Here is a 13,694-nt window from a genome sequence, read left to right on the forward strand (position 1 = left end):
ATCTGAGGTTCTATGCATCATTACAGAGGTATCCGAATTATATAGTTTGTGGACTAATAATAGTCCTTATCTCCAATGAAGATTTTTACTTCAAAAGCCAAGGTCGAGTTACATAGAGGCACTCCGTGACTCATTAAGGAAGCTACAATAATCACTGAAAGATTCGTGCATAACCAACGAAGTAGACTCTCTGAGGTATATGAAGTCTTCTCCAATGTTTGAGGAAGAATCCATCTACAAAAGAAGGCTATAGACATCCTTCTTAAAGAGTAGAGAAAAGAGATCCTTGTGAAGAGATTATAATGACAATAGGAGAAGCTTATTATCTAACTATAACAATGAAAGAAGGAGCCCATCTGAGGACCTGTAGTAGCTTCTATATCCTACCTTAACCGGAAGTTGAGAAGAACAATGGTGTAATCTCTTAGAAGGTATCATTGTTTGGCTAGTTAAGGCTTCATTGGAAGAGAGTCTTGTTGAAAGCATCTAACATCTTGGGACTTGATTGAAGTAATCCTTGAAGATCTTATCAAATTCAGGTAAGTATTGTTTTTGTTCTGTATGTCTAATTCATCTAACACTATGTCTACAGTTTGTGACAAGCGTTGAAAAGTGTAACTAGGTTCGGTCTTCATAATGACGTGTGATTGTGATTTTGATGTAATTGATGTAAAGAAGAAAAACAAAATGATTGTATGCTTGACTCATGGGTTTCATGAGCAAGGATTTTATTTTTAGATGGCTCCCATTGTGAGCCTTTAGGATTTGTCATCTAGTCATAAAAGTCAAAGAGTCAATGTCATGTATGAAGAACCCTTCTTGGGCATATTACAAATGTATATAAGTCCGTAGGATTGTCAAATAGCCCTCCAAGACAAGCACTAGTTACTCGTCTTCAAGTCAGCCTCAAGACAGAGAGAATAACTCATGTCAGATCACCTAATGGAGACACACCTATTCGGATTCATAGGTCGGCTTATTTATATGGGACAAACCACTATATATATGTGGGCAGGGTCTTCACATTTCCACAGTCAAGGAGTTCGAATTACTTTTGAAATTCGGGTGTCAAATTGCAGAAGGAACTCGGATAGGAGATGAAGGAACAACGAGGATTGTTTAGGGCTAATCATAGAAACAAATGTTCGGGTTTTGAAAGAAGGACTCGGTGCTACAGTAGAGGAACACAGTGCAGACAAGGGTATGTCAACTACAGTTCGGTATGAATAAGTCACAATCCGGAGCTGTAATGGAGACCACAGTTCGGGTTACTTCTGAAATTTGGGTGTCAAATTGCAGAAGGAACTCGAATAGGAGATGAAGGAACAACGAGGATTTGTTTAGGGCTAATCACAAAAACAAATGTTCGGATTTCTAAAAGGACTCGGTGCTACAACAGAGGAACATAGTATGGACAAGGGTATGTCAACTACAGTTCGGTGCTATGAAGAAGTCATAGTTCCGAGCTGTAATGGAGACCACAGTTTGATGGTATGAAGAAGCTATAGTTCAGTAATATATCACAGTGATTCGATGTTATCTCAGTGTCACAGATTCGGTGCTATCTTAGCTTCGATGCTGCTACATTTAGGTGACATTATAGTGATATGTTTCGGTGACATCTCAAGTGTGCCTACAGTTCGTTGCTATGCTCAGATCAGAGATGATCTCAGTTCGTTTTAATGCTATCATTGTAACTATGTCTTGGAGCTAAGAAGGTCAAAGTGGAATAGGAGTCAAGAAGAAGGAAAGAGAAGAAGACAGTCAAGAGAATTAGTGTCTTAGTCTTGGAGTCGCAATTAGGTGAAGGGTCTTGGTCTTGGTATTCGTCAATTGGAATCTCTATAAGAAGAATTTGTGTGGGTTTTCACTCTCAAAGAGTGAGAGGTTTTGGCCCTGGCTGATAGCCTACATTTTGTGTGTCTTGCCTATTTATGTTCATGCATTGGTAGCTGTTTGATGAAGAAGAACACTAATAACTAAAGAAAAGAAGATCCTAATCTAAAGTTGTAAAAAAAACTCACAAGTAGTTACTAATGGAAGAGAAATCACCTAATACTTGATGCCCTAGATTTCTCAACACCTAGATTTCTCAACAAGAAGAAAAATAAGCTCAATGAAGCATCAAACTTTCTATCATAGAAGGTTGGGGGATGTAATCTTGAGGTATGTGTAGAATGATCATTTGTTAAAGAGTCTAGCATGAAATGTTTTAGGGTTTGGTTACTTATATGATTCTAGGGTTGGCTAGTTTTTATTGTGATGAAGATTGTTAATATTTAGGGATTGTAAACCCTAGATAGTACATATTGAAGACCCTCACCTTATTTGCTTGTTCCCTTAATGAAACCCTAACTCATGATATCTAAGGTCTGTAGGTATATGACAATCCTTTGCAAAATTAGAATTGAATGATGTCTAGGTTTTGGCATATTGCACTTTCAAGCTAGTTAGGGTTTGTACATGAAATCCTTGGGAATTCATTCTCTAAAAGGTAATAGAAACCCTAGATAATCATCATACTATTGTACTTGTATATTTTGGTTGTGCGTGTCAATAAATATTGCAGGTTTATATATTGAAGGAAGCAAAATAAGATGTTGTCATATTGAGAGGGAGACCTTCCAAAAGATAAGTATCATTTTTGATCTTTGTTGCTTGATTATTATCCTTTCCTTGGAGGAGTAAGCTTGCAGGTATAAGGATTATGACTAGATTCAAAAGGAGTCTTCAAAGGGAGACTTATAAGAGGCTTTGTTGCAGAGGGAGTCCTTCAATAGGAAACCCTACAAGGTTTGTAAAGGCAACTCTAGGTATATATAAAGATTTGCATCAAGAAGGTACGATCATTCTGTCTTACATCTCTAACTCTCTCAAGTCTAGAGCTGTGCTATAGAATCATTCTTATATGTTAGGGTGATTGATCAACCAGTATTGTACTATCTATCTTTTGTTTACTTTGGTAAAAAACCTAATCTTTAGGGTTTACTATAAAAACCCTAGCCTTTTGATGTTTAGGGTTTGATGATGTTATGATGAAACCCTAGTTCTTTAGGGTTTTTTGATGGTATCTAGGTCATATGATAAAACACTATCTTTTAGGGTTTGGTGAATTAGGGTTTATGACAAAACCTTGCAATAGTCAATGTAAGATCCTAGGAATAAAACTCTAGGTGTATGCTTTCATTTGATTGAATCCCTAGCTTGGTCAAGCTGTTGTATATCTAAGATTAAGGTTTTGATGGTTTACGACAAAACCCTAGTGGAGATTGATATAAGTTTCTAGGGAATAATAATGAAACTCTAGATGTACTAATGATTTTGCTATGACTTGATTTAATTGTTGATATCTAAGGCTTTAGTCTTGATGATGGAATCTAGGGTTTGTGACAAAAACCCTAGCAAAAATGATTGTGAAAGTCTTGGGCATGAAAGGTGTAACCTTTGTTTATGAACCTAACTAGGTTTAGGTTTTGGATATCTAAAGTATGATTTCTAAATTTTTGATGACCCTAGATGTTCCCATTATAATGACATGCTAACCTTATATTGGTAAAGTTAACTTCATGATCTTGTATATTTATACTTGCTGTTAAAGATGTGCAAGTACATAGTCTTCAAAGATGTTTACCTACCTCATACTTGATAATGAATTAAGAGAGAGGGAGCTTTAATAAATGACCTTGTTGCCCAAAGGAATGATGGAGGAAGGGAGCTATAGTAAATGCGCTGTAAGGAATGATGATTCGAAGGTTGAAGTTCCTCGATGATGTGATGATGCGAAAGAAAGAACCTGTGTCAAGAAGCTTGGATAAAGAAAGTGTATATCTCCCTAGTTGAGAGGGAGCTTGGTTGAAGAAAAGTAAAATTCCTCCATACTTAAAAAAAAAAACATGATGTGAAGGCTATGAGGATGTTTGATATCAGAGATATGCTGAAGCACTACAAATGTTTTTTTGTGAGTTGTATTCATGTTTAATAATGTTGTGATTGATGAAGTTGTGAACAAGAATTGGATGTTTTGGAAAGTGTTGAGGCTGAGTTTGGTCCTGTTGGAGAAATTGAAGAAGGAAGCTTCCGTAAAAAATGTGTTTGGATATTGTAAGCAACATCAAAATAGCTGAAAGATCTCGAAGATTATGCTCGCATATAAGAACATGTACATTGAAAGTTTGAATAATGGTTGGGGTTGTGAAGCTACAGTACGTGTCAACATATGAACAAGTCGCTGATGTGTTGACAAAATTTCATCCCACAAGAAGTTAGTTTTAGGAGCATTCTCAGATTGGTGGATGTGTTGATCTCTTCCTGAAAATTTGGCGTATTGATAAATGTCTCTGATTTGATTTAGAGGGAGAGATGAAGTACTGTGAATTGTCACTGATGGTACTTGGGAGGACATCTTGGCCGGCCCGTTGATGATGTCTAGATCTCGGTGAGGAAAGGTATCATTGGTCTTGTGGAACTTCGACCGTGGATATGATACCTAGATCCTTGTGAGTTGGTGGTAGGGTTGAAGCCTGGTGGTACCTATAGTGGAAGATGCTTGGATAACACCTTAGTCTCGATTAGTGTCTTAGATCCTTGCATGAGTTTATGACAAAAGTGTCATGACACTTGATTCTTTGATGTATTGGATACCTTGGTAGTTAGGGTATCCCTAACATTGTGTATGCTGCTATACTCTTCTTAGAACATTTCAAATTGAGGTCAACCTTGTATCAGTTGAACAATTATGAATACCTCCCTAGTTAAGAGGGAGTATTGAGAAATGTAACTAGTATTGGTCTTCATAATTGTATTTGAGTCATGATGTAATATATCTGTCAAAAGGAAAGAAAAATAAAATTATCATAAAAGAAAATTTATTTTTATGAGCATGGGTTTCATGCTCCATGTATTTGTTTTCTAGGTTAAGCCTCCATTGAAGGCTTCTAGGTTTGTATCTTGAGTCATTATCATTGTCATTACATTTAGACCCTTCTTGGGCTCATTGTGTCAAAAAGAAAAATATTATTTTATGTAAATTAGTCATGCAATACCCCACCATCAAGTTGGCCTGCCCTGTTCTTCATGTCGGCCATCAAACTAATATTTATACCCATACATTCTACCTATCGAGGGGTAGATTCAAGACATGTATTCGATTTGCAATTGTTAAGTGAAGAAGGAAGTGTGAGAATGTCCAAAATAGAAGTCTTTCTCATCTCAATGAAGGAATAATCATAGCGAAGTAAGAAGAGATCTTTGAGTATCAAGATTTTGCCACACATGCGAAGGAAATAGAGGAAAATAGTAGGGCCAAAGGTGCAGGTCGAGCTTCAGAGTTGCAGGACAGATTGGCTCCTTTTTGAGCAACAAACTTGTGTTGACTTATGAAGGAATGAATTGTTTATTAGGAGGCTGGCTTGATGGATGGAAGGAGTCTATGTCTTGGTATTAGGTCTTGGTTGTCTCATTTGATTTGATTCTAAAGAAGAGAAGAAGAATTTCTCGGTTTTCCCCTAGGAGAGGGGTTTTGCCTTGGCTGAGTGCCTACATCTTGTGTCATCTTTGGTATTTGTGATCTTCATTGTTTGGCATTTGACTTGATTATAAGAACATAATAATTTGAAAGAAGATCTAATAAGTACTATCATAGGAAAATGTTAAAGAAAGCGAAATCAAATTTATAAAAACCCCAATTATGCTGCCCTAATGGATTTCTCAACAGAGGCACCTCTATCTACTAGCCACAAATCATCGTTATCTGCAACAAAACCTGTAAGAGTAGAAAAATAGAAGAAATCTTTGTCACCTGAATCTTCATTCTTGGGTTTCTTTGGATGTTCATCAATGTCTGTTGTGGTAGCATGTTGCTTTCCCTTTCTCTTTCTATCATTCAATCCTTTAGGACATTGGTTTTTAAAATGACCATATTTGTGACAATGATAGCATTGAATCTTCGACATATCTTTCTTTCCTTGAGGAGTAGGTCTTCTACCTTCATTTCTTCTTTGGAATCCAAACTTCTTTCTTCCTCCAACCTTCTTGGATTGAGCTACAAATGCTTAAGAGTCACTTTCTTCAGGTTTCTGAATCTTTTCGTTTGATATAAGTCTAGATTCTTTCGGAGTACATGAGATCCATAGTTCTTCAAAGCTTGGAATCTCCTTCCTACCATAGATACTAGATGCAAACAAATCCCATGAGTCATGAAAACCATTAATTGTTGTAGTCACAAGTTCTTTATCGGAAATGATTTCATCAATTGCTTGAAGTTGATCTCTTAGTTGAGAGATCCTCATGAAATATGAGGTTGTAGTATCATTTTTTTACATTTTAACATCACAAAGCTCATTCTTCAAACTTAGTACTTGACCAATGTTGTTAATGGTGTATAATCCAACTAGGGCATCATACATCTTCTTCGAGGTTTCATGATTTGCGACATATGGAATCAAATGATCTTTGATAGAATCTACAATAATACTTCTTGCTGTGATGTCTTCCTTCTCAATTAGCTTTCCCTGCGTCATCTTATGGTTTAGTAAATTTGCCATTCACAATATCCAAGACATCATTCTTTGCAAGGATGAGGTCAATCCTTGTCTTCTAAGCCCTGAAATTTGAAGCTCCTTCCAACTTGTTTTCTGACTTCATAGAGGAACCCATAGACTATAGTTATGGATTGTAGATGTAAGTCTCTTCAATGCTCTTGCTTTTACCAAAGCTTCTTCAAGAGTGATCTCAATGTCCCTTTTCTTCACCAAAGCTCTGATACCATGTTGATTTTTCAAGTGCAATATTTATAAGCACTGATTTTTGAAATACTGATAATTACTTCTAATAATGTAGATATTTTTTTAGCACTTCCAGTTTATCATTAAGCAATTACACTTCAGAAATTCATCCATAAATGCACAAGAACAGTGGAGATCATAGTGCACAAAGAGAACACAAAGTTTACCCTAGGAAAACCCAATTGGGGGAAAACCCAACAACCTTTTCCTTAGAGAAATTCTTCAGTTCAACAAGAGATCACTTCATTTTGCTAGTCAATATGATATTCAAATTGACCAACAAAGCTATGGTCAAATCTGATCAAACAACCCTCTTGTCAAGTCAATCTTCTGCCCCATAAACGCAATGCTCTTTGATCTGCCTAGGCTGAAATTTGACCTCCCAAAATATGCCCAGAAACTCGGCCATGGTGCCTAGAAAATGTTGCCCAGAATTTCGGCCCTGCTGCTAGTGCTTAGAATATGCCCTGAAAGTCATACGTGTGAAGTGAAGGAGAGATAGAGAAATGCTAGAATGCCTAGAATATGTCTTTTGTGTGAGGTCGAATGGTGCCTTGTGGAGGAGGTCGAGTGCTTTATATATAGTGCCTACTTGTCCGAATGGGTATCTCTTCACTGGGGCCGACTTGACTTGGAGGGCCAACTTGACAAGGTTGGAGCCAAAAATTCAAGTTTCAAAATTCAAAATTTTCTCTTTTAAAACTGACGTGAAGAACATGTCTTACATTAATCTTTTCAAGGGCTAATCAATAACAATGCCATGAAGAACATGTCTTACATTTTCATTATATATTTCACGAGCTAAAATTTTAATTATGAAGACAAACCATAGCTACAAAATTCAACACTACTGACATGATTTAGTAATCTTCTCACTGTCTTGCTTGTTTTCTATTGTCTGGGTCGTTTCGAATACCATTTTTGAAGAGTTATTTTGCATGCCATGAATCCTAAGCTTCACAAATATGGATGTTATGAATATAATTCATATAAAAATAATAAATATAAATATAAATACAATAATAATTAATTAACTAATAGCTAGTTAGTAATGAAGAGGCATGTCTTAGAGACATGACCATTCATGAAAGGGCACCTGCCTAGGGTATATAAACAGGCCCTCATTCTCATTTGTAATCATCTCATATCTCATCAATTTTTATATAATATTTAACATACAATTACTATCTTATTATGGATGTTTATGTCTTCGAAGTTTTTTGAAGATTACTTTGCTGCGTATACGAACCTTGTTCGTTACATTGGTATAAGACCCACGTTCGCTGATCACCAAGCCTTTGGCCATCAACCTCTTGTCAATCTTGTTGTTGTGTAATTGAAGCGTTTCGCTTAGAGTTCAGAGATTCTCCATATCGCCATTTAGGCCTTTGGCCCCAAAAAATAAAAAATAAAAAAATAAATAAGGCCTTTGGCCATTGACATTTCAATGATTCTAGTAAAAACAAATACAGTCCGATGTAAATTTTGAAGGAGAACATTCATATATATATAAAAGTTCTACATTATTGATAAAAAGTGCATGATAAAGTCAAAAGGGAATCTTTCCAAATATCTTTAAAACTATATGTAAGAGAAGGAAGAGTAGATAAGATTATCTTGATTCTTCATTAAGTGGTTTACAAGCTCGTAGTTTTAGCAACCCATGGTAATTGTCCATGGTATTTTCAAGGTAAATGAAGAACAAAAGGAATACAAAATCTCTTTAGATAAATGGTAAGTTTTACTTTCTACGTGGAGAAAATTAACCAAGTCAAAGGCACATAAGTGGATATATATTTTATATTATACCCCAAAGAGGTGAATAGCCACGTTTCACTAGGGTTGTAACTTTTTAAAAAGAAAAAAGAAAGATTATAAATATATATAGAAAAAAGCAAAATAAAGTTAAAAAAAAAGTTAAAAAAAATTATTAAAAAAAGAAGATAGTTTAAGAAAAAAAATGATTGTTGAGAAAATATATATATATATATATATATATAATTTAAAAAAAAATTAAATTAAATTAAATTAAATTACCAAGGAAGGTTATCAAGTCAAGAAACATGGAGCCTAATTCAAAAATAATGAATGAAGTAGTCAAGTTGAGTTCCACACAACAATCACTATTTTGGACTAAATGTCCAAGTTGTCTAGACGAAATTGGATATGCATATATTAAAAACAAGTGCAATTTACGTTGTCCAAGGTGTGGAAGATTATTTAGTATAGAAGAACATCAAGACAATGAGTAGATGCAAATAAAACAACTAAAGGAACAAATCACAAAATTTCAACAAAAGAACGAAGCATCAGAGAAGAGATATAAAAATCTCGAAGATCAGTTTCATAAAAAATCAACAAAAAGTAATGAGGAGATTTTGCGCCTCAAAGACCATAATAAAAATTTACTTGAACAGAGCAATAAGTCCAAGATTAAGAAGCAAAAATTAAAGCAAGAGAACGAAAGTTCTAAGGAGAAATTCAACAAGAATCTATCGAAGAAGGAAGAAGAAAATTTGCATTTAAAAACTCTGAATCAAAGGTTATTGGAATAGATCAAAAATAAAGAAAAAGATACTAAGGAAGATCAAAGGTTATTAGAACAGAGATCCAACCTTTCATCAGTGAGCTTTGAGGGCAAAGTTTTTTGAAGAGAGGGGCAATATTATGAATATAATTCATATAAAAATAATAAATAGAAATAGAAATACAATAAAAATTAATTAACTAATAGTCAGTTAGTAATGAAGAGGCATGTCTTAGAGAAATGACCATTCATGAAAGGGCATTTGCCTAGGGTATATAAGCATACCTCATTCTCATTTGTAATCATCTCATATCTCATCAATTTTTATATAATATTTAATATACAATTACTATCCCATTGTGGATGTTTATGTCTTCCAAGTCTTTTGAAGATTACTCCGCTGCATATATGAACCTTGTTCGTTACAATGGACGCGTGAATGGATATATATATTTTTCTGAAAAAATCATCAGATGAACATTTCATAATACCTTTTCATGAATCTCAAATTTGGAAACAAAGGGAAAATGAGAGTTTTCATTAAAATTAGTAGATCACTGCTATATAAACATGACATGCAAAATGAGTATGAGCACTCTACTCCATAGTATCATCTTCATTGTGCATTACAAATATGGCGTTCCAATAGTTTATCATAAAAGATATCTTCATCCATAAACTGAAGCTCCACATCATCTGTATCCTCTTGAGGGCTGGGATTGTTGTTTGAACATGTGGAGATGCCATGTCATTATTTCTGGTCTATTTGGTGTAGCTTAGCATTCTGAATTAAGCCACAATTCTGTTGAAGCATCCACTGAGAAAATATCTGTCACAAATGCATGAGAATTTCCTTCAAACTCTCATAAAATGACCAACATCTCTCAAGAACAGAGAAAGCACTCAAATTTCCTCAAAGATGAGTTCTTCTGTGCTTGAGGGAGGTGGCCCAAGCCCTCTATTTATAAAATGAACGCTAAGAAATCTGGGTTAGTGTTTTTTTTTGGGGTGTGTATTTTGTTTTCATTTTAGTGATGAAAAAGCTAACTATAACATTAATATGTTTGTAACTTTGTTGAGTGTTTCCATTGCATGGATTCAACATTTTAGAAATTGGGTATGGGGGTTTCAAAGTTCAGACACAGCATAAATTGTTTTGGTATCTGACTCTGGGGATCCGTGTTTCAGGCACCTTGGTTTTGCTTTTTTTGTTAACATAGGATGAATTTTAACAGTGTAACCTTGTTGCTCAAACTTTATGTACCCTTTCATGTCATTGCGTCGGAGTACTGCTAGTTGCTAGAAAAGCCATCATGGTTGCACCTACTAAGCTGGTTTTCACGTCAGGTTTTTTTCCTCCGAATGAAGTACAAATTTTGTTCCAATGGGTAATTTGGAAGAGTAACTAGGTATTAACTCCTTTATATTTTAATCTCTCTGGTACGTATTCAGCTAGACCACAGCTATTTGGTAGTAATTAGGTATGCAGCCACTTCCCTATATTTGAATGTCTTAGAAGGGATCATATTTGTCTAGACCACAACTATTATTCCTCTTGTTGTTCCTGTACGCTGATTTCTGTTAGGTGTAACTCTGGAATCAGATAAATGACTGGCAGTGTTTGTACTTCATTCAGTGAAAGCCTGGCTGAATTTTTTCCTGAATTTGAACTGATTTTCTAACTCTGAAAGCCCACAATTTCTGTTTATAGATTCAACTGACTCATGTCAGCATCTTAGCCTTGTTGTTCGTGAGATACATGCTCATGACTTGGTATATAGAGGTTAAATTGTATATGGAGGCTATTCAAGGGCAACACATATTGCTGGACTCAAGGTCGCTTTACATAAGGATCATCCATATGTTGTTTTCACAAAAATATGTTCAGTGACCTACTTTTGAAGGCAATTATACTTGAATTGGACTAAATATTGGTTCACAGAGGTGGTTGTTGGCAAGATTCTCAATAATCTGGGAAGTGAGAAAATAGATAGCAAAGCATATGCCTAACTTAATTTTTCCATGAGAACTGGCTACACTCTGCTAGCAAAATTAAACATCTAGCAGTGGACAACTTTATGGATTTCTTCAATTTAAGCTAGGAAACTGGAGTTCCTCGAGATTTTAGGGACATAACATAAGCTAGGAAACAGGAGTTCCTTGAGATTTTAGAGACACAATGTAAGCTAGGAAACAGGAGTTCCTTGAAATGCCTCAATATATTTCAGGGACATAACACAACCTTTATTGGACACGTTGATGCCTTATCTTAGGACTCATGGTTCCTTGAATGATGCGAAACATGAATTGATAAAACAGTAACCAAAGACTTTTTTTCTAAAATAAATATTGTTTACAGTTGCCTTTATGCACTACATTGTTTTCTAAATTCTGATGACTTCATTCTGTTATGATTTTTTCTATAACTTGAAAATTTCGGAATCTTATGGGAAGGTGTTACCTGAAACTTATCTATTGATATGATGCAGAGAGGGCAAAGAAATTTTTGGTTCTGAAATAACTTCGTTGGCAACTCAGTTTTCATTATCTTTCATGCATGGCTGAAGTCTAAGGGGTTGGGACTATATGATAAATCAACCCTGAAATGTCTTACGAAGTTTATGATTGAATTGATGCATATTTGACCTTTGATCTGTCAGGAAAAGAGAAGACACCTGAACTTGATGATGGAGGCACTGGTGGTGGGCCAGGTCGTGATGATGGTGGAGGTGGTGGGGGTGGAGGATGGGGTGGATGGTCTGGGGGTTTCTTCCTCTTTGGTTTTCTTGCATTTCTTGGCTTTCTGCAAGATAAGGAAAATGAAGGGCCCTATAGGGATGAGAGGAGAATGAATCGACAAGCACAGCAATATTAGCCAGAACAGTTCTGATTGTTGAGAATGCAATACACTGTGATGTGATGTTTTCTGGTAGTTTGTAATTTTTCTTTATATTGTTCTTATTGTAATGTATACTGGTCGCTGTCAAAACTGTCATTGGGTTTGATGGCAGTTACATATATCTCTATGTAAAGAATAAATTCACTACATTGGCAGCTGCTGGTTTTCCTTTAATTGTAGATTTTATTATTCTTGCTAATACCACCACATCCAATTCAGAAATCTGTCTTGGGTTCATTGATCCTTGTAGCTTGCTTCTTACATATGCTTATCCTTGGTTTTTATTATTTCGTACACGATTGATTTTACTGGTATACTTTGCTATGTGCTGTGCGCTATGCTTAGATTAGAATTAAAAACATGTAGAAGAAGAAATAATTTTCTCCTCTTTAATGGATATCAAATGATATGATCTGGGATTACAAAAATTTGCTCAAGGGGCCTTTGTCTCTTAAAAAATGTGGAACTCTCTCTTTCTACTTTGTTCTCCTGTTTTGATAGCTGACTGAGATGTGTTTTTTTCCCCTCAACAATCGTCTCCACAGCCATGGTCGCTTATACAAAGACTCTGGCATGAAGGTTAATGTACATACTCTTGGTCTAAAGAAACTATGAAGCTGGTAATTGTAAACATTCACAGTTTTCAACGAACAAATTGTTTAACATGAAATTCGTCATGTACACGTGTTTCACCAAGGTTTGAGGATGGGAAAATGAGGCTGCCAGAGGGACAAGATTCAAGGATGGTGTAGTTAAAAGTTTCTCTCTGACGACGCACCCAAGTGATCAAACATGCAGACATTCAAGTTAAGTGGCTCTTATTAAGGGCATTGGCCCAAGGTGACCAAAATTTGAAGGGGACACATCAAAACTTAAAAACCAAATCAAGAAAATTCAACTGCAATAGTGCAGAGGAACTTTTTTAGGAATTAATTAATCTCAAAACTTTAATCGATTAAGAATGTTTCATTTAGTGCAGGTTCTTTATTTAATTTGTTGGTCACATAAGGCAATAACAAGGGTACACAGGGCGATCACAAGGCCGAATGATTTATTCATGTCAGGGTGCTACCTTTTATCTCTGCAATTCTTTAGTGACTTGCATACTATATACACTAGCTCTCTCTTCTGGGTCCCCATATCCAATTATCTAACTGCATAACTGAAAATCACAAGGCTTAATGCTTTGATGCGAGTAGGGTGCTAATTGAGAAGTTTATAAATACAGGGGGCTTCCCATATGGGGTCTACGTACCTGACATAATTATCTGATTTTGTTGGAAATACTGGGGGGGGTGAATTAGTGTTTCTTTTTTTGTTGTTCTTGTTGTTACCAAAAGCACACACACACATGTATATATATATATATATATATATATATATATATATATATATATATATATATATATATATATGAAACACAAAAATAGATAGCTGGAATAAATGCTTTTATTAACACAAAACAGTGCAATGAAATAAATACAAT

General features: G+C 35.3%; 1 protein-coding gene across 6 annotated transcripts in view; it reads left to right on the forward strand.

The window, feature by feature from the left end:
• LOC149156086 (uncharacterized) overlaps positions 1-12,457 on the forward strand; it is a 203,550-nt gene extending 191,093 nt beyond the window's left edge. For all 6 annotated transcript variants that reach the window (XM_089437905.1, XM_089437904.1, XM_089437901.1 and 3 more), the window contains exon 5: positions 11,970-12,457. In XM_089437905.1, the coding sequence (XP_089294031.1) occupies positions 11,970-12,184 (215 nt within the window). In that variant the 3' untranslated portion in view covers positions 12,185-12,457. The remainder of the gene's footprint in view (positions 1-11,969) is intronic.
• The last annotated feature ends 1,237 nt before the right edge of the window (positions 12,458-13,694 follow it).

This window comes from Pinus tabuliformis, chromosome 9, assembly GCF_031772625.1.
Source record: "Pinus tabuliformis cultivar Carrire ecotype Pingquan chromosome 9, CPIR1, whole genome shotgun sequence".
Lineage (NCBI taxonomy): Eukaryota > Viridiplantae > Streptophyta > Pinopsida > Pinales > Pinaceae > Pinus > Pinus tabuliformis.